This window comes from Polyergus mexicanus, unplaced genomic scaffold, assembly GCF_030449975.1.
Source record: "Polyergus mexicanus isolate NDT 795.1 unplaced genomic scaffold, iyPolMexi1.0 SCAF_27, whole genome shotgun sequence".
In the NCBI taxonomy this organism is placed as follows: domain Eukaryota; kingdom Metazoa; phylum Arthropoda; class Insecta; order Hymenoptera; family Formicidae; genus Polyergus; species Polyergus mexicanus.
Genome location: NW_027223347.1, coordinates 817,837 through 840,873, shown reverse-complemented (window position 1 = coordinate 840,873; position 23,037 = coordinate 817,837). Strand labels below are relative to the sequence as shown.

The window sequence follows — 23,037 nt, the reverse complement described above, 5'->3', positions numbered from 1 at the left end:
ATCCATATTTATTACCCTTTTTTTTTTTTACTCGTCAGCGGATAGATCCTTATCTTTGTACTAACAATAAGTATTTCTCACAGAATTTATGAAACTTATAACGTCCTTATTTACTGTTCCTAACTTTCTCCTGAGATGGAGCTTATGCTTTTCCTCGAGAATTTCATAAATAACTACGGTTCCCTTCGGATCTTAAAATTCTGTTAACACTGAGACTTATTAACAGCCATTATTATTGTACTTGTTTGCGCGCAGAAATGTGTTGACGTTCGAAACTAAAATTAATGGATTATATAACTTTATGAGATTAAGATAATTAACGTTTCTCATTCTACTAATTTTAACTTATATGTTGTCATTCGAGTAATGTGTTCTCGAGCGAGAAGATAGTGGTACTCTCCATATTGTCGAATTTCTTTTCAAAACGCGATCTTATTTCAAGCAAAAATTGAAGCGACAAAAATAATAATTGTAACACTTATGTTAAAATGTGTGTGTGTGTGTGTGTGTGCGTGTGTGTGTGCAATGTAGATATAATGTCTCAATTATAAAAAAAAATTATTAATAAATTATTAATTATATTACAAAATATAATATAATCCCCCCTCCCTCCCTATCTTAATGTTAGTGGGAGAAGTTAGTACCTGGAAAGTTTATCCTGAAGAAGAAGCTAAATATATCCAAAACACAACATTGTTCCAAATCGCAAATAAATCATATGTAATGAGCGCATTTGATGCGCACATTAATGTGTCAGTATTCAGTGTGCCGCGGAATAGTTTATCATATCCTTGCGTAACATCCCAATTTTGTATTATTATTATCAAAAGTCGTATTTTCAATAACATTATAGAAGAAATAATATCATTACGCTGATTATTATTAATTATTGTTACATATTTTTAATGTTTAAAAATCATTTTTTATATTTAATCAATTTGTTTGACGTTAATTTTAAAGAATTATGGCTCCGAATTATCGCTATATTTATAAGGAATACGCATTATCTTTTACACCGATATAACATTTAGCGGCGGAAACTCGCGCTTTCGCCTGTCATTCATAATGCGTACATAATGGCGCCTCTATGGATTCTACGCGTCCGCGTATACATTTACGCGTGCTTGTTTAGGCAATCCACGTGCATGCAATCAATCATACTTTTGTAGGTCCCTAATAAAATTGCCTAACAAAATCTTCTATGGAAATAGCTTTTGAAGAGAGTAGAATTACTTCTCCATATATACATATTTACATATATGTTTGCCGCTGATAGTTCTATAATAAGAAGTTCTATAATACGCATCTTCGTTAATCATCGCATTTGAATATAAAAGTATGTGTATATGTACATATATATATATATATATATATATACACACAAACACCATTTTATTGATACTATATGCAGTGCGATTATTATATTTTTCTAATATATAAGCAATGTAAATGATAAAAAAACATCAATATCTTCTGAAAAAGTATTTTTCTTTTACTAATAATCCATAACCAATAATTAAATATTAGAAATCTTAATTAAAGTAAATAAAAAGATCTATTTCATTATATGTTAATATTTGTACAAATTGTAGTCTTGATAGTTAGTAATTAGAGACATATTTATACGCATATTAACACAATGAGAAAAATGTAATATATAATTTTATATTTATTTGCTGGATTTTACGAACAGTATGCCTTCGAGTGTGTGCGGGAAAGTTATGTGAATGTATGCTTAGCCAAGTTAGAGTCAGCCACCTGTTACATTATTTCCTCGTACAATATGTTCAAACTTTCTTTCAGCCTATGCCGGCCGATTAACCAGAATTCGTCATTATTTGTTATCTTTTTTGACATTTTATATTAAATTTAAACACATCGATTCATTTTATATATCCTTTCAGTTCTTTTGTATTGTTTTATGCTTATGCTATATTGAAATAAATAATGCCACGTGTACATATTTTTCATCTGCATGAAAAGTGAATATATCATCGCTTACGTCTCTGTTCATTTCAATTTTAGTACATTTAGGATAGAAGTTATTTAAAGTATAACCATACGCGAGATCTATGAACATGTTATGGAAGGAATTAATTAATGCTTTTATAGAATATATTACCGGTGGTTAAACTACATAATATAAAATATTGAATCCATAGAAATTAATAATTCTATAAAATTGTTGGAAAATTTAATAGATTGCATTGTTATTTTTACTACATCATAAATTATTTTAATACATATATGTATGTAGAAACACCTCTTATATACTTTAAAAATAAACAAATCACGAATCATATTAAATTTTCTTGTCAAACACAATAACGTCAAAATTTACATTCATAGGGAAAATTATAGCTTGCGTTTACTCTCAAATGAAAAAGTTGGAAACAACCATTTTTTGCAGCATGCAAAAAAATTACGTACCAATTTGCAAAGTATAAATGTCACTGGCAGATATAAATGACTGGAGCGTCTGAGAGCAAAACGTGCGACGGAAATATCCCATAAAATCTTGAAGATTTTCAGTTTCGAAGGGATTCTCACGCATAATAAACGGCATTCATAAAGACTCGAGATATTGCCTTTTTCTTTTCTCATAGATATTTGCGAGATTTGCCAGCGAAAACAGAATAGCTAGAGGGAAAACTTTAAATCGGCTCATTTTGGATAGAGTTAATCAGAAATGCAACAATCGACCTCGCGAGACGAGACGCGTTTGCGCGTACTGTCAAATGTGTTATTAATTACATAAAATCATCGAAGTACAGCCCGTCAAAACGACGTTTAATCAAAAATATTAGTAATATGTACCAATACCAGACAAAACAATCAATATGAATGTATATACAGTCAAATAATCGTAATGTTGATAATGTCTCGATAATTTCGACGAATGCGGGCGATCAGGATTTAGGCACAACAATGAAACCATAAAAGACGATAGAAAGCACTCATTGATGCGCTTCTACACACCTTTTTTCTTAATTTGATAAAATTATGCAGCGCCGACAGCATGTGCAAATAATGGCGACAATATCCAAGTTTTACATGCATAGATAATTAAAAACCTTGATGTCCGGTCAACGATGCAACAATTATAAATAAAATATACACGTTGACAAAAAGGAAAAAAAGAGAATGCAAGGAAATAAACGCGAGAACATCGTCTGATTGTGAGATACAATGGATAAAATCCCTGGTTTACATTTCTGTCATGTTTACTCTATTTTTCTCATCTTACTCTCGATTCGTTCACTTCTTCTTTTATTCTCATCCCTCCATTTGCTCTTCGTTTTGTTTTACTTTCTTCCGCTTCTCTCTGCTCGTTGTTTCTATTTCTTATCAAAATGGTATTATAGAATGGTTCAAGGTCCCTCTAAATAAATCCTTAAGATCCTTCGAGAAATCCTTTTGACATCTTAACATCGATGCTGCACTGACGATCGGATCAGCATTTAACCAAACAAAGACAATAAAATCAATAGATCCGTTCTGCATTCTTGTCAAGTCCTACTAATTTCTAGAGCAAACTATAGCTGTGACCTTAGATCAATTTTCATCAGGTTCAACCGAGCTTTTTACGAGCGACGAACGAATAACGCCTTGCACATGGAATGCTTTATCAGAAGGATACAGCTTTTATAGATCATTTACTCAAATAGCCGAGTAGTATGCGCTTTACCGCATTTTCATTGTTCTTGTATTTTGTTATTTTTGCTTTACGATATAGATGCTCGATGCAGACATTTTCTCTATTGTCTTGTTGAGTTTATGTCATGGCCTATAAAATGCTTTAATTGACGATCCACTATCCAAAACGGAAAATGTGATGGTTTCCGCGTGTTGGATTATTTCATATTATAACATATCGCAAAACTCTAATATTTAAAAAAATATTCCTACTGTAGTCATCTTTTATTTAAATACTCTTATATTGTTTTTTTATATTATATTATTTTATGATAAAAATACTGTTACAATAATATTTTATTACTAATATCGATCATAGAAGATTTTTCTCCATAATCAGGTTTTTAATTTTTGCATATATCACATTGTGCATTTTAAATGTAGATTATATATTTGAAATTAATTTTAGATCGTAATATATTTAATAAATAATTATATTTGTACTCTTCCTCCTAAGTTAAAATCGTTTTATTACAATGATAATAGAAAGGCATTGATTGAAGGATATGAAACTGTGATGTCCTGACCTCATAACACAGGTATCCGTATTTTGTTAATATATCTGACATTCAGGAAATATATATCACAGTCTATTGTCATTCCGTCGATCAATGACATTTCGTGACAAGCTAGGTTGACGAATTTTCATGCAAATTACGATACGACGTAATAACACGATTTGCGATCGAATCAATAAGCATTAATTGAAATAGAAGCAAAGCAGACCGATCAAGAAGCGTGACTATATTGCATTACGCAACGCGGTGAAAATTGGAACATTTAGTCGTTGGAATATATTGAAATATATGCCAAGAGATATAGCGAAAGATAACGTCACCATATACGATGACCTGCTAGAAAAAAATTCTTCTCGCAGAAACTTTCACATGATTCTCAATCTATCGTGGGTAATTGACAATGAACATTTCCCCGAGATATAAGTTCCCTTGTTTTTCAGGAAAACAAGATCATAAATACATCTTGGGAAAATGTCTTCATCAAAGTAGCCATGCTCAATCTCAACAGGATATTGGAAGTAACAATCGCAGTAATAGCGTCTTTATTTTGCTCTAAAAATAGGCGCTGATTTATATCTATTTCATATTCTGTCGAAATTAAAGTAAAATATATATTTTCTCGAATACGTTTACAATTATTCAATCTCGTTATAAAAGATGCATTAGAAAATTTAAATTGTTTATAGAAAATGTTGTTATTCTGTAATTGTCATATCGTGAAGTATATAAATATACTATAATTTTGTAAAATAATATTTTTGAAAATAAAAACATATTTATATATTTTGTTAAATAGTAAAATAGTAATATATTGTATTTATGTGTATTACATGTGTGTATTACATTTTCTTTTTTTTAATAATTTTTTAAATGTATAATTCACAGTAAAACTAAATAAAAATTTATTCAGTGAATATTAAAAGAAAGTAAAAGTTATAGGAATCAAATGTCATATTATTTTTAAATACACTTAATTTTCTTTAATATTACGTTTGTGAATAAACTACATAATATAATTTATGTGTAATATTTAAAGTCGCCTTTCAAATATAAAGTCAAACTTAATTAATGTTGTATACGTGCTCGCAAGAATAACTAAAATGGACAATATTTTAATATGCAAAAATCGATTCAATATCTATAAATAAAACAATGAATTCATTTTAACGTGCACATATTCCTAATATGAAAATATATGTATATTCACATCGTTAGAAATAGAAGTTCGGCAAGTAGTTATGTTAAGCAAATGGCAAAGAAATAATGAGTTGAACAGTTTCTTTTATTTATTGTTAGTCGAAACAAGTAATACACAATTAAAATTTTTAATTAAGTACAATCACAATCTTTTTTGTACTTCTACGATTAATGCCCAATCTGTCGTTTATTAACTCTGTAAGTCACATAAAGTAGATTGGGCTCGTTTTCCTCGATAAGCGCCTCATTTTCAATCCTTCGACAATATTAAATTATTATTCCAGATTATGTAATTTAAATTGATACCTAAAAAAAAAACTTTAAAAGCGGATCAACTATTATCAATAATTTCAACAAAATATATTCTAAATATACTGATACTTTATATAAAATGACCAATCTTAAAAGCTTATTATTTAACAAAAAATATTTTTTAACAAATATGCGCTAATCTATGTTGTAAAAATCTTTAATAATTTTTTTTACAGATTAAGTATACATTTCATTGTTTGAATATTTTAAGGTGTTAATCGAGGTATGCATGGAATCGCAGAGATGGTCTTATTTATTCGGGAAATGGCAGACAGATTAACATCATACCCGAGCGTATTCTTCAGAAATTGAATTTCTCTTTACCCAAGTAATGTCACCTGCATACTAAAGCGATCTGGGTCATACGATAATAATCTTTTTTTGTAGAAAATCGGTCTACGTCCACAAGTAGTAGTACATATATAAGGTGGAAGACGAGCGCAGAGATAATATAGAAGAGATTGAACAAATCCAGACTCCCTATTAAAAATTAAATTTGCAATACCGTTCTCAGAACCTGGCCCCGATCTGATTCGTCTCTCTTTTATCGACTCATATTACAGGTATATGCCAATATAGATGCCAAGGTATAGATATACGCCAATCTCTTTAAGTGTGATCATTTTGGTACTTTTCCTTCTCATTATCTTAATTTTACAGAACTTAAATCTTTAATATAATAATGATTAAACTTCTATTTTAAGAAGATCAGCTAAATATAAAATAATGGTATATATATGTATATATATCAATGAGAACTGTTTCTACAGTAATTAAATCTCGATGCAAACAATAAAATTTCTAAAGTCATCGAACTTGTAACGCGGATTACTCTCTTTGTGGATCTCTCTGCGCAGACAAAGGACGAGACTCAATTAAACCAGTCCAGTAGAGCAAAAGGAAGCACAATGAGGTGCAGAACAAGAAGGACTGCCGACAATTAAAATACTCGATCAGACGAGAAAGGACGGGAGGTATGAATTAGCTTTGTCAAACGGTGCGTGGGTGAATTATAACTTTTTCAATAATAACCCGTCGATTCACTCTTTCCGATCGCTTTGCGATACTCGTGATCTTTGATTAAAAAAATCTCCGTTCTCCTTTTTTTAATCAACAAGCTGACATCATGCATTGGAAACAGCTGTCACGTCCTATCGCGAACTTTCTTTTAAAACAATAAACTACGAACATGCAAAATGATTCTTTCAAATTTTTGGATCGTTTCGCAAAATTCATGCCTTTTTTCCAATGGCAAATCTCATCGAGCAAACTTAGATGAATCAAGTTTGGACAGCAGGGAAATGAGCGGTACGAGGCAGCTTCAAGAAGTTTTCGGCTTACTCTTGGGATCGTTGCTTGCCAACCGTTCATAAAATTATTACCAGCTCGTAAAAACAAACTAAGATTGGACGTATGCACTTTAAGTATATAAATAAAATTTACTAAAACTTATTTTATGTATGTAAAAATCAAACTAACTATTTTAAATATTCGATTTTTAAAAGTGTTCGATTTATAAATAAAATTTCTCTGCTCTATTTACATACTTTAAGAATATTTAATAATGAAAGTACCACCAAAGATTATCAAAAATGCGAAATGATACTGTTGCGTTCATTAATTTTTGTAAATAGCTGTGCATAATATTAATTTAACATTACTATTACAAATATCATAAAAATATGTAAGAAAATTTTGGTTTTTTATGATATAGACGTAGTTTTATTATAAAATGGTTATTTGTTTTACTTTCGATATATTAATCCTCAATGAATTCTGTATGATATAAATAAAAAAATAGATTGATAGCTGTTTAAGGTATTCTGCATATAAATCGAAAATCCATTAATTATACAATATAACATACACGTCAATGAAGTTGATCGATGCGTAATAATAATTTATTAATGTTAAGCTTTAGCGGAGAGATGCTAATTTGTAAACGAATCTTACTCACCATTCATATTTGATTTCGTAAATGGCAGAACACTCCAATTAGCAAATGGATTTTCTGCAGTAAATACCAGTGTGAAACTATAAAGTGACAGACATTACTAATGGGCGAACTGACTCGTTGATAATTTTCTCATACTTTAAATAATCATAAATATACTGAAATAGACCTATATACAATATTTTATTATGACTAGTGTACAAAATCTTATAAATGCAAGAAATAATTCGTCAATTTTTTTTAAATCAGTTTTTCTTTTTGATTGCAAAAAATTAGTATAATTAAAGAGCTATAGGAAAATTACTGTATTTAAATCTGTATGTAATTAATCAATCGTAATTTCTGTCAATATTAACTATTTATTTATTCTGTCTTCCGTTTTTTTAGTCTGTATTTGATTTGTAAATGTAGTATATTTTCCAGAATTTCAAGTGACAGATGCATATATATACATATAAATATATATATTACAAAACAGCGACCGGTTTCACCAATGAGAGCATTGGCAGATATATCGAAAGTATTAATATTTTTTTACGCGGGAAAGTTAATAAATATCCCAATTATACATATTTCAATATTATTCCGATTTACACTATTAACATGTTGAAAATTTGATCTAAAATTATTTTCTACGGTAACTAAAAAAAACCAATATCAAATGGTTTGATAATTTTGATAATTTAATATTTGTATTTGTTATTTTAATTAAAATTAAAACAAGAATTAAATATATCTTTCTTCATATAAATGCATTTCTATCGATACGTATGTACTATCATGAAATGCAATTAAAATGTCATATATTTCGCAGAAATTAGTATTTTTTTTTTCCTTTCGCGACTCCTAAAGTATAGGAAATGTATATTTATATCTATTTACATTAATTATTGCCCTAGCAATAGGTGGGTTATTCTTGTCGTAAGATTTACCAAGAATTAAAAAGAGTTATTACAAGAACGTTAGAATTAAGTTGCAATGTGAAAAAAAAAGAAATAAATTTCATTTTTTGTGGAACAAAATTTATATATTTATTATTGTTCTATTGTTTGTATTGATGCGAAAATATCATCGTTAAACTATAACAATTTATTTTGCTTAGAAATTTTCACTGAAATTGTATTGCACATGAAACTGTAAGAATTTCATTAACGCAGACAGCGGCATGAGATCTTTTTTCTTTCTCTTCGGAATAAAGCAAACCCGCCGGTTCTTCCATTAGCAGGATGAAACCTGGAGACGATGTGTGGCAATTGTAATTACCAGGGTAATTTTAAGGGTAACACGAGATTCTGACGAAGATGAAAGAGAAATGGATTATCATGCTTTATCGCGTCTTGCGTGATAAATTTCCCACTAACGCGACATAACATTTCTAGACTGTCACGTCGAAGATAAACCGTAGCCGTCTGAAAAAAGCGGCGTAATAAGAAAATACTAGAAAAGTTTTGGAAAGTTCCCGTTGAACTTTTATGCAGCGGCTATCGCGTAAAACGCACCGCAAAATTTCACTTTTCGTACGCGACCGGATCAGAGATACGACGCTATCGACTGTCATCTTACTCACCAGTGAAATTAAAACATCAGATAACATCGAAGATCGACGAGAAAATTGATAGCGAAAAATTCCCGAACTGATCTTAGAACGCGGCGGCGGGAATCACGAGCCGATTTAAAAAATCCGAAACAAAGGAACGACGATATAACTCTCCGTCGTCCTTAAACAAGAAGTGCGCATATGATTGCGTGTCGGGGCGCGGACTAAGCGACTGGGAGCACACAGCACAGTCGTCTCCGGTTGTCCCACCCCACGGTTTCCTCTCAAACCATCCCCTACTCTACTCGTTTCCCTCGCGCCCCCGATTCCGTCATGAAGCTCCAAAGCTCCCAGAACTCACACCCCCGACATTTCCAGTACCGTCCGTCGTCAGCGCCAACGCCCTTGCGCACTAGGGACGTCTGTGAAGCGTGGCACCTCCGGTCGGTCCTTTGGCACTCGACACCTCGAATTCTGTTCTCCCATTTGGCATTCGCTCACGATTCTCTTCCACATTTTCATCTATCTGCGCCGATTTTCATCGGGGTGCCTGCTTCTTTTTTCCCGAATTTAATCCCACCGCCACTTGCCACTAAGCGCTTGTTAAGGGTGGAATCTCGTAACACCGCAGAATAGTCGACGCAGGTCGCGTCTATATATCACTACTACTACTTGTCTCGGAAACAGTCACAGCATTGATTTACAATTTGAATCACGTTGCAAAAATTTTTCGGTTCGGAACGTTTGAGATATCGAACTGCGCGGTTTTCATTCAAAATGCGCAAGGGTAATTTAAACAATAGATACGTATATGTATTTAAAAGCGCAAATTTGTGGCACAGATAGTACGATATTGCTTTAAAGTTTTCGAAGACGCTCGTTTAATTAAAGCTATTCCTTTGACTAATAAATGTAAATAAACCACGGATATAGAGAATAATTTCTTAAATAATAAAATTAATTAAATAATTTTAAGAATAATTAAAATTAGCAATTAATGAGATTTTATCTTATACATACACGTTACATATACTGTTGTTTTCTTATTATTTCTCTTACGTTTTTTGCTGAAATTGATTTAACATATATCTTTTTAATAATTTAGCTATAGACCAATGCAATGTCTAATTGTTCTTTTTATTCTGTTAATTCTTAAGTTAATTTATTAAGAATATTAAAAAAAAAAAAAGATAGAATTGAATAGGATCCGATCATTTATGATTAAGTATAGATTCTCCAATCTTCGCTTTTAGTCAAATGCCATTATCTCAATACGATGTTAATTTTGATAAAACTTATCTCAGTCTCTTAGTTCGACCCACAGTCTTTACTTCAATTCTGTTCTCGATCTATTTTTCAAATCAATCATACACAATTTTTATTCAGTTCCATTTACTTTTCTTATTTTTTAAATAAAGATCTGTATGCACAGTTATATAAATATTATGCTGCATAAAGATGCTGAGCATTGACAAATACTGATGCATAACAATTATTTGAATAAAATTATTATAAATCTACATTTATTTTATTGCGTTTTATTTTATTAAATTCTGAGTTCTTCAATAATTATATCCAAAACTTAATAAATCTCTATCATAAATTTTTATCGAAGAAATAAAAAGGATCAGCATGATTTTATATGAAAAAATCCTGAAGAATGTTTCTACGCTCAAAATTACCGATAGTTAAGGTGCTATCAGTGATTCAGGGTTAGCGAGGTGTCGAAGATGGGCGAAGAGAATAAAATGCTCCATTGGGAATGAAATGGAGTGAAGTTCTCTAAGGTTTGAGAGGGATAACGAAAAGGGTCGCCATAAGCACTAACTTCGCAGATGTTTTAAGGCATTTTCTCTCTCTCTCATGATATATACATACATGTATTATAAAATATAAAGATATCTCTTTTTTATATATTAAACTTTAACTCATTGTCAGAGATTGATTTCGTTTATATTGTACACACGTCAAATGTTTTATAATAAATAAATATAATTTATTTCACATTATTACAGAAGAAGTTAGCATTTTGATTTTTTCCGCGATTTTCCGCGACAATCTCTTCTTAAGTTATCAGGAAATTTGGTTGGAAAGATAACACATTAAAGCGGTTAACGAAGAACAGAGTTTCCAATAACGATTTCTGTCAGACTTGAGACTATTTCCATCCCCTAAGCTGATATAAACTGGGATCAATGATAATCTTCTCAAATCATAGTCAGCCACAAGGTACATGCTACCATATTATCTTATATCGTAATAACACATAATATCCCGAAACAGTAACCCACAGAAAATTCAACTGACACAAAAATTAGCTTGTTTTAGAGTTTTTTTAATGAAATTTAAATAGCCTATCAAAACAAATATGCTTTTAATGATTGATACTAAAATTTTGAAATAAATGTAAATGAAAAAGCCGAAACAACAAATTAAAACAATTATATTAATTTATATTGTTCTTACGTTAATGCAGAGAAATATAAAATTTATATTTAAAAACGCAAAATATACTTTTCTCTTATTATCAATGGTATTCACGAAAAGTGGCAAAGTGCACTCTGCGATTTTTGGGAGTGGCGTTTTATCGTAAGATGCATACGCATATTCCCGGGGCACTTCACATCCAGAAGCTGACTGAATTGGGTTTCGGTATAATACAGCTGAGTACTTTAAACATTTCTTTTTTTGCGTTTTGGCGAATATATGATCTGAATGCATTGAGAAATAGCGATATATATATATTGCGTCTTGTATGTAATCCATATTTTTGCATTTTAATATTTTCAGAATTATGTTGAATTTAACGCAATTCATAAAAACGCTTAACAATCGTATTGAGATAATGACATAACTTAAGGAGAAAGGGGATTAAGCATTTTTTCTTCAAGAATCGTTTTTTGTAAAAGCCCATGCGTAAAAGCATCTTCTTGCAATCTTATATTCGGTAATTGGATGCCTCGCATGCAAATGTCCAGATATTTCCGCATTATAGTCATGATGACCGCATCACGACTATAATGTTGCTCAAAATGTGTGAAATTAAATCCATTTATAATTCCCATTCCACAAGGCCGTGTAATTGCATTATGATATTTACGTCGCCAACGAGATGCTTCGAAATCACTAAACGTTCGAAGCTATATAATTTCTATGAAATGGGAATGATGGGAAATTCCACCCGATCAAGCGAAATACTCTAGCCTATAATTTAGCATCTACTACATATTCCAAGATACGATGTCTTTTGTATAGCGCTCAATTAAAACTATTTTTTAATGATCAAATTTTAGATTGCGCGTAGATACACACGATTTGCGCGAATTATTTCACGAAATAAACGCACTTTAACAAATTAATGAATATAAATAGCGACAAAATATAAGTTATTATCGTTTTTTAAATACAGAATCTATCTGTATAATAACTTCTTTCTTTTGCCCCAGATTGATTACAAATTAATAAATACATTCATATAAATTTCGACGTACCAATCTATCCTTCGTATAAAGCGCACTCTACTTTTTCCATGAATGCGCAATTCTTCCTCACAAAGAACTGGCCCGGCATACTAGGTCAAACGAAAGTATTATATCATTTCTATATTGAAGCATACGTTGATGTACTTTATATTCCGAAACAGGGTAAAAAGTCACTAGTAAGGTAAAAAGTCTCATAAGAAAGCATGATAAAATTAAACTTGTATTTTTCTCGAGAGAGTAAACTAAAATAAATATCACTTTTTAATAATAATTTTATAGTAAAGTAATAAGTTTTTTTTTTTATGTAAAATGTAAGAAATATAATGTCATATATATATTTCTTTTTTTCTAAAGATTAAATATAATTGGAATTCTTTAAAGAAGATAAAATTGCATTAATACTACTATACGTATCAGTGTATCTGACCGACATAGAACAAAAATCAGTTGGCATTCCGGATGTTAGTTAAAGGGTTACTAGAGCAATCGTGCGAGGAATAAAACGCTCGTTATATCAAAATAGACGATCGTAAAAGAGTAGAACGTAGCGAATCACGGGAAGTAGTTGCTAAGAGAAAACTGAAAGTACTTTTGCAATATTTAAAATAAAAGAGAACTGTTACTCTCATAGAATTTACAAAAATATGATTAAAATTTACTGCGAAATGCATGAAAGTCTAATAAAACGAAGATATTATTAATTGTCATTCTAATAAATTTAAATAAATACAATATTTAATATAATTAATTATATTTGGATATAGGAAGGATATATATGTGTAAAGTGTAAAAAGAATAATTAATGATATATACTAACAAAACTAGATAAAAAATAATATGGCAAGCTCATGCTGCCCCGGAAAACGTACATAGATTCTCGAGAAAGATACTCGCGGAGAATCCATCTAGAAAATGGCAAAGAACATAAGCTTTGTTAACATTGAAAGCAAAGCGTACAACATTTCACGCAATAGTTATTAGTAAAATGCTTGCAATATAATTTAATATTACAAACAGAAATAATTCAGCAAACCTCTTCTCTTGTCAAAAATCTATTTGACCTCTTATTCATTGCGAAACGAACTTAAAATTCAGTTTGCCTGATATATCGCTCTGTTGCATTCAATCGCATCGATTTGTTTACAAATGATTTCTACCTCGATACAAAAAAATTCTTACTATGCAACTTTCGCGACTTTTTCTTTATTTTCTTTTTTCAAAACTCTTTTTTCTGAATCTATTAGATTTTTGGAAAAGAAGAGACGGAATTAAAACAAACGTTTTTTTTTTCCGTGGTTTATACAATACAGTTTTTCGATTATTTCTTTGCGAATAAATATCAGCGGTAAATTTTAAAACATTTATTAGTAAATTTAGATAAACATCTCACTATATGATCCTTTTCTTTCGGATCATATCAAATAAAAAACAAAGAAATGTCTTTCTACTTAGCGGAAAGTGGTTGAGGAATATCCGGTAAAACTAGCGAACCATATTCTTCGTTTTAATGAAATGCAAATATTGCAAATACAGTTTATGAATATCGTATTCAAAAAATAGAAAAATTCTTGAATAAGTTTAACGCGAGATGGAAGTGGTCATTTTACTTGTTAAAGCCCATCGGTACTTATATCTAACTACGTCTTATTTCCTTTTATCTTAAATATTCGCAGGTCATTATGTATTCATTAATATATCGTTAAAAAGAAATAAAACGCAAACTGTTAACCATGGGATTTGTATTTATCCTATATATTCTAATCTTACATACGTTTTGTTGTATATTTCATTTTCATTATTAATCGGTAATTATGATACGATATTTCTCTCGATTGAGCATATAAAATTAATTACTATTGATGCTTGTAAGCGACAACTCTTATGATTTGACTGATAATTGTCTTATCAGAGAAAATCAATATATTACGCGTAAGCTAATCGTCGATATTATTCATGATTAAATGTTCGTTTATAAGTTTGATTTGCAATATTTTATATACTAACTATAATTTCTCTTTCTTAAGTGTCCCGCGCATCTAAGTCAGCCGTGTAAAATTTAGGTTTCTACTTAAAACAAAATTTCTTACTCGATCACTAATTTGCATCCCGATCCTCCATAATATACAAATCTTAAATGCAAAAGAAATCGATGCAAGTTTACGACGGTTTTTAGAAAGCGCGCTTTCTTCCATCCCTTTTTACAATTTACCACATTATTCTCTGTGAAGTACATAAACTTTTCTGATAGTAGGATCTTTTCAACAAATTCTTTTCACGTACTGCTAATCTCGTTGGTTTCGTTCGTGTCCGATCGGAGTTTCTTTCATTATTACGATATTTTATATGTTATAGCGTAAGTTACAATGTGCGTTTGTAATAACGGAATTGTCATACTAAGGACAGAGGATTAAGTTTGAAAAGAGTTCAATCCTAGGATATGAATTCTAGGATATTTCATCTTAACTTAACGATCAGTCGAGTCTATCGAATGGATCTTGAACTTTCGTGGAAAAACAAAATAAGGCTATCGGTAAAGAAAGTCGATGGAGCACCTACTACGGTTAGTTAAAAGTTTTAAGTATCTTCTATCTCTCGTCGATCTTTGAATTATGATCTTCGCGCAACAAACTTCTCATTTTCTCTCTAAGAAACTTTGAAACTATTTTATACATGTCTGTTCATAAAATCAATATACTGAACGTAAAATTAAATCAATCAACGAAGAAAAAAGAATGTCTAGGAAAAAAAAAATAGAAAATATTCTGTTGCTAAACTAGAAAATTCAAATTAAAGAATACAGAAAGTGCGACAAACATTACAGAATAATATGTACAACGCTATAATGATAAACTCCAATTAACAGATAGATTTAGATTGATTTAATTCGAATTTTCTGTAAAAAATGCAAACACTTTCGTAAAAACATGGAACTAATCGCTACTTTCCGTATAATTGAGAGTCTTGAATCCTTCGATACGGGATGTGCCGAAACAGCATTTACGATTACCCTTGCACGCGAGAGACGATAAGATAAATGGAGAATACTCGTCCATAGAGATTTAGCAGATTCCCAAAGTTAGACGGCCAGATTTGCCGACAGCAAAAGGTCAAAGCTAGCAAGTACGATCGAATAAGGTCTGTAATGCGACAATGAACAGATGGATCGGTATGTGTGATAAGTGTCCATACAGAGATATGCTAGTTATATGTATAATAAGTTATTCTGTAGAGAACTTCATGAGATTTTATGGCTGACGCGTGCATTTGGAAATCTCGAAACAGTATTAGCTCGTCACGTTCTATTTCTAATCCTAGTTGAGTTGTTTTTCGTTTTATTTATTGTTTCGTTGTGCTCTTGATTATATTTTAGAGACCCTGAAGATCTACGTACTTCAAACTTTACTAATATATTCTATATTTTAACAACTTAAAAAAAAATTAATTTAAAAATTAAATTTAAAAAAGATTAATCTTTAGAGATTAATATTGTTGTCCATAGATGCTATTAATATTATTAAAGTCGAGATCTGTGGAAGAAGAAGCGACCTGCCTCTAACTCTGTAATTTATCGAACGCTTTCTCCGTCAGACCTGTTTCTCATTCTCTCAGCCGTCTTAAAGTTTTGATCTTTCAAGAAGGAAATTGTTTGAAGTCTGAGTTCAAGATACGCTAAAGACGGTAAAAGTACTTTGGTGAAACAAATATTGGTCTGGAAGAGTCGTAATCAATATATATCTCTATATATTTATAAATAGATGGAAATATAAGATAGAAATGTAAGGAAAATCTCTCTTTTTCTCCCTTTCTGTGATCTCTTCTTTAATATATTTTACGTCAGAATTTATTCTATTTTTCGTGAAAGAATTTAATAAATATCACGTATAAAATCTTTTAAAAAATAACGCTTTTTCTTTAAGATAGCTCTTATGGAATACTAAACAATATTTCATTTAAAAATAGTGATTCCTTCTCAAGTATCGTCAAAGAAAGCCGCTGATCTAGAATATGTTGTATATTGGGTTGTCAAAGTACTGAGTGCTGACTTTCCACAATAAGAAGTGCTTCTCCATTTACGAAGATAATACGGTGCTCCGAATGTGCCGACGTACTCGAGTTTTAATGCATGCTTAGACAGCTTAAATTTACGATAGAACTTAAAAATAAATTTTGGAAAGGCCATTTTTGTACAGACGTAATAATAATAATAATATGGATCAATAAATTTAGTATTTATTAATTCACGGGGATGAGATAAAACGTAAAAATTAAACGTTAAATTTCTATCCAGATTTTTTCCTCATATTTTTTTTCACCAAAAAATATATAATATTGACATTTTATAAATGTCCTGAAAGAAAAAATCATTAAAACCATATATAATTATATATTTTTTTTATACATTATTTATACGTATATTTACATTAGCAATATATCATAAACTAAAATTAATTTGTGACAGGATAAATAATTTTATAACACAATATATTTGTTTTAATTAAATAAGATATGAATTATTATAATTTGAAAATATTGTACTTTAATAGTAACATAATGCATTTAAAAGAGACATAAATGTTCATGAATTGATTTCACTTTAATATTTTCTTAATATTACATTTCAATTGGCAAACTTTATTAATACTTAAAAATAAAAGGTAAAATAGTCGTCATTATCTAAATTCGAAAATAAGAACGATTTGATAAAATCTAGAGCTATTAAATAAAATTCACGTGAATGAATACTTCCAGTGCATTTCGTATTTGATACCGCAGAGATTCTGCACAGATAATGCACGAATGTATGAAAAGAGATTATACATATAAGTATATCTTACTGTACACTATTTTACTAGCTGAAAAGTACGTTATAAAGTATACGAAATGGTAGGTGCTATGTAGTATTCTTTAATAAAATTTTACGAAACGACGTCTATCAATCAAAATCGATCCATCGGTTTATTTAATAAATTTTGTATGGCCGCAATCTGTTGATGTTACAGATCAAGATAAATGACTAATATCTGGCGAAGTTTTTGTTATGTGTATTAAACCATTATCGAATATAAATTAATATACGATTCGATTTTAAATCTATCAATTTTAAGGCTTATCAAAATAAATTTCTTGAACATACGCAAACAATACGAAAAAGAAAATACGAACATTTGATCACTCGAGCAGAATGATAAAAACTTATTGTTATGCAATAAAAGAAAATCAAAACAGATTTAAGAAACGATTTCTGGAGTAGAATTAAAAAGAAAAAAATATTCTTTGATAACTTAACACTTCTATATTTGGTCAAAATGTTATATCTTATATTTCTTATATACCTTATAACTTATCTTATATTTCAATATCTTCTCTTATATTTGGGAGTTATTTTTATTATTTATTTATATAAAGTATATAAGATTTATTATACTTGCTATTTATACTTTCAACTTTGCGCGTTATGAGATATGATTACAACTAAACGGTATATATGAAGATCGTTTAGAAATTCAGTCGAGCATTATGAAGTTTCTATTGTATTTTTATCGCGTAGTAAACTAAGAACTCGCCAAATAATCGTCACGTTTCCTAAATTACCGTCTTAAGGTGACGAGCAAAAAAAAAGTGGGATAAAACTTTCATTCCACCAAATCGCTGCGGAGAAAGATCCTTAAATAACTCTTCTCCTTCGTTCTTGCGCAAAAGTTCCCAAGAGGATCATACTCTGTGAAGGTGAGATCGTTTCTTATCATCTATCCCGTCAGTGATATCTAGATGCGATGTTCGTGAATCATCAGTAGAATTATTTCGCGCTCTGATACGGCAAATTTCAGAGAGTGATAAGGTCTGCTAACACAGTTCCGTCGACCGGCAGTACGTTACTAAAAGCTTGCGGAGAAACTAGCCGGTATACGGAATGTAAATTACGCAAAATAGCCGAAGGAGGGCTACGAGGGTAAATGGGAACGAAAGCAGTATCGCCGGCGTCAGCAATAGTTATGGTGGCTAATCAGAAAAGATGGAACGCTGTTGCTAAGCAACTTGTTGCCACAGGCGTCCGTATAACGCGATGTGAGAAAAAGCTCACTATGTCGTGACGACGTAAGCGATGCGAGAAAGGCGGCAAAATTAGAGGAGACGAAGATCGGTCGGTTTCAAATAATAAAAGCTGTACCGAGAAAAAGTATGAAGAGAAATATTTATAGCAAAGCTCTGCAAGATGTAAGAAAATGAATTTTACATCTCTAAGTTTCTATTCAAATGAATAAAAAAAGATTTTAGTAAAAGTAAGTAAAAATTTTTCAATGTAATCTTGTATAAAAAAGAAAAAATAAATAATTTATTTATATGTATGTATAAACAAAATTTCTCAAAAATTTCATTTTTGTATTCATTTATATATTTTATTAATTTATTTTAACATATATTATACATAAAGTATTATATTGTATTTATCAAAAATATGTCTACAAGAAAAATAATTATATATATTTGATTTTCTGAGATTCTGGAAAGAAGAGATTTAATTTTTGTAAGTCTTCATTCGCGCGATATATACATAAAAAATAAATAAAAGTTTTCCATCGGATAAAAATATGTTTGTCGATTTGCAGAATTTAATTTTATTTCTTCTAAATTTATGCATAGATATGTATAAAATATGTATCAAATAATCATATTAAATACAGCGTTAACTGTATGAATGTTTCTTAATACAAATGAAAGAATATTATAACAGAGTCTAGTAGAGTAGGTCAACGTATGATCAGTCACCCATATTAAGTTAGCCCCCCCACCAACGCCAAATTAAATCAAATACATCAAATAATTTAGTGCTAATTATGTGCTAATTAGTTACCGTAGTCCGAATTTTGTTGCTCAAACCGTTTAGCAGGAATTTACATTCAAAGTGGGGGGTGCTAGCTTGACATTAAGCCAGCCCCCCCCCCCCATAGTGAAAAAATCGAGTTCGACTGCTAATAAAATAGTAAAATTAATGCGCTCAACGATTATAATTATGAAATCATCAGTAATCATTAATGACGAATAACAGAAATAATCAAGGCAAAAATAATATGGTCAGTTTTAATTCTAAATATTTATATGATTATTAGATTATAAATAATTAATCAAAAAACAACTCGATTTTTCAATACCATCGTTTCCATAAATTAAAAAATAAATTGACATGCATATTGTTAATTTTGTTAATGCACATGTTTGATAATTTTCATTCTCTAAAAATGACGCGTTAAGGATGTTAAGATTACAGAGTGATCAGAGTTAAATAAAATGTAATCGTATTAATGATGATTTCGAATGCTAATAAAATAGTAAAATTAATGCGCGCAACGATTATAATTATGAAATCATCAGTAATCATTAATGACGAATAACAGAAATAATCAAGGCAAAAATAATATGGTCCGTTTTAATTCTAAATATTTATATGATTAATTTTGTTAATGCACATGTTTGATAATTTTCATTCTCTAAAAATGACGCGTTAAGGATGTTAAGATTACAGAGTGATCAGAGTTAAATAAAATGTAATCGTATTAATGATGATTTCGAATGCTAATAAAATAGTAAAATTAATGCGCGCAACGATTATAATTATGAAATCATCAGTAATCATTAATGACGAATAACAGAAATAATCAAGGCAAAGATAATATGGTCAGTTATAATTCTAAATATTTATACATGAGCTATAAATCATTAATAAAAAAACAAAACCCCGATTTTTTAATACTATTGTTTCCATAAACTAAAAATTATATTGACAATTTTAAATGTTTAATAATAAATTCTACTGACCGACCGATGCACCGCCCTCGCATGTCTCACTTCTTTCCGCATCTGGTCATCGCGAGATCCTTTCCGTTTCCGGTTGCTCCCTTCGCTTCAAATTGAGACGAGACAGTCTATCAATTTGTCCACTCGTGCACAATCACTATTCTCACAATCACTATTTCACTCGTAGTCCAAAATCCGCCATATGCAATGACGCGGTAAAATTATTTCCATGCCGATTATAAACATGAAAGAACATATAATCGCGTATTAATAAATGGACGGAGACGATTTTCCGTGATTCTAATCGACATTCCCGATACTCACGACATCCACTTTATACACGGGATAAATTTGTGATGGATAAAAAAAGGCGAGAAATACGGAAAGAATATTTCAATCTCGCACGCTAATGCAATACGACGGTTACTGTAACGGTTACGGAAAATTTAGGCAGGTTGAGTAGTAGTAGATGGGGAGGGGGGAACGCGTCGTCGAATATCCGTTCCAGGAAAAGGAGCGAGCGCGTCTCTTCCAAGAAATAAACCGTACGCGAAAAATCCTGCGCGAGATAAATCAAACTAGCTCGAGCGACGCTCTTTTGCGATCTCGATTTATGAAATTGTGAATATAACTCTGAAAAAAGGATTACATTCGAAAACAATATTAAAGAATATTAAAGCAGAAACGTGTCGAACGCGACGCGCTTATATTTTCAACGCAATATTATTATATACGACAGCGAGTAAATTATTTCAGCGCCTAAAAATATGTTAAATAATGTATTCATCGATCGCGTTGTATCGTATTATAAAGTCGATATATCAAAACTACAAATTACTCTCGATTCGGATATTTCGAATATTCGTTCGGATGCGAAATTCATTTTCGATAGATAAAAGATGCGTGGGAAAAATCTTGTCGTTTGCGAGTATATATATATATCGAAAGATGCCTTAATCACGATTACACGGGTTAATATATTACACTCGGATAATCGCCTGTTATTCGATACAAGACCCCCCCGACACTCGTTCGTACGCGGATCTCACTTTCGACGGATAAAAAGACGGAGATCGAGAAACACGGAGCGCGACCGTAATTCGTCTTGAGACTCGCGCTTGTGTGAAGAGACTGACACGATTACGGAAAATTTAGGCTAGACGGGTAGGCGTGGAGAGGGGAGGACCGCGTCGCCGAACGTCTCGGTACAGAAGCGTTCAAAAAAGTTGGTCGTAAACATTCAGATATAAACAAAGAAGCGCGGCTCGAGAGAAAGAGAGAGAGAGAGCTTATATTACAAAATCTCGTTCAATTTTCATGGCGAAACGATAATACAACGAGAATAATCGTTGAATAGAATGTGTAAGATTCGAGGAGGAATATATCTGAAAAGCAGCTCACACACCACATATGAACATTCCTAATAAAATATTCTTATTTAAGAGAAAAAAAAAATGTGTTCGGTTAGTCGACTAATTTTACACGTCAAGTTTAATAATATTCATGGTTGTAAAATTGACCAATCACGGTCATTCGATTCTTGATTGGTGATTGGTTAGTTTTAAAACTATGGATGGTTCTGAAATCCAATTAAGGGTGACATGTCAACGTTAATCAATGTCTCTGAAATGCCGCGAGAAACCACGAGTACCAACAGCTAAATGACCCATATTAAGTTAGCCCCCCAACCAACGCCAAATTAAGTCAAATACATAAAATAATTTAGTGCTAATTATGTGCTAATTAGTTGCCGTAGTCCGAATTTTGTTGCTCAAACCGTTTAGCAGGAATTTCAAAGTGGGGGGTGCTGACTTGACATTAAGCCAGAGCCCCCCCGTAGTGAAAAAAATATATATAAAGCTCGAATAAAAAAATAAAATACACTAGAATTTGTTGCTATTTTGTTGCTCTAAAATAACATAAAAATATTTAAAAAAAAATATATTATTTAATTAATACCACTATATACTCAGCCGCGCCCTACCATTCACTTGCGCGAAGTAAAAATAAATAAAAAAATGTATTGCTCGCATGTATTTGGTACTAAAATAATCTGTGGACAATATACTGTCGAAATATATAAGAAACTGAATTTGTTGCTCCTCTTGCTTTTTTAAGAATGACGCGTTAAAGATATATGTTAAGATTACAGAGTGATCAGAGTTAAATAAAATGTAATCGCATTAATGATGATTTCGAATGCTAATAAAATAGTAAAATTAATGCGCTCAACGATTATAATTATGAAATCATTAATAATCATCAATGATGAATAATAGAAATAATCAAGGCAAAAATAATATGGTCAGTTTTAATTCTAAATATTTATATGATTATCAGATTATAAATAATTAATCAAAAAACAACTCGATTTTTCAATATCATCGTTTCCATAAATTAAAAAATAAATTGACATGCATATTGTTAATTTCGTTAATGCACATGTTTGATAATTTTCATTCTCTAAAAATGACGCGTTAAGGATGTTAAGATTACAGAGTGATCAGAGTTAAATAAAATGTAATCGTATTAATGATGATTTCGAAT

At 30.7% G+C, this 23,037-nt stretch overlaps 1 protein-coding gene across 2 annotated transcripts in view; it reads right to left on the bottom strand.

The window, feature by feature from the left end:
• LOC138943582 (uncharacterized) overlaps positions 1 to 23,037 on the bottom strand; it is a 99,120-nt gene that overhangs the window by 65,306 nt on the left and 10,777 nt on the right. Inside the window, exon 1 of one of the 2 annotated variants that reach the window (XM_070314539.1) lies at positions 20,512 to 21,535. The exons of the other annotated variant lie outside the window; for it this stretch is intronic. Coding sequence (XP_070170640.1) covers positions 20,512 to 20,534 — 23 coding nt within the window. The 5' untranslated portion in view covers positions 20,535 to 21,535. Of the gene's footprint in view, positions 1 to 20,511; positions 21,536 to 23,037 lie in introns of those variants that run through there. 2 annotated transcript variants of the gene reach the window in all.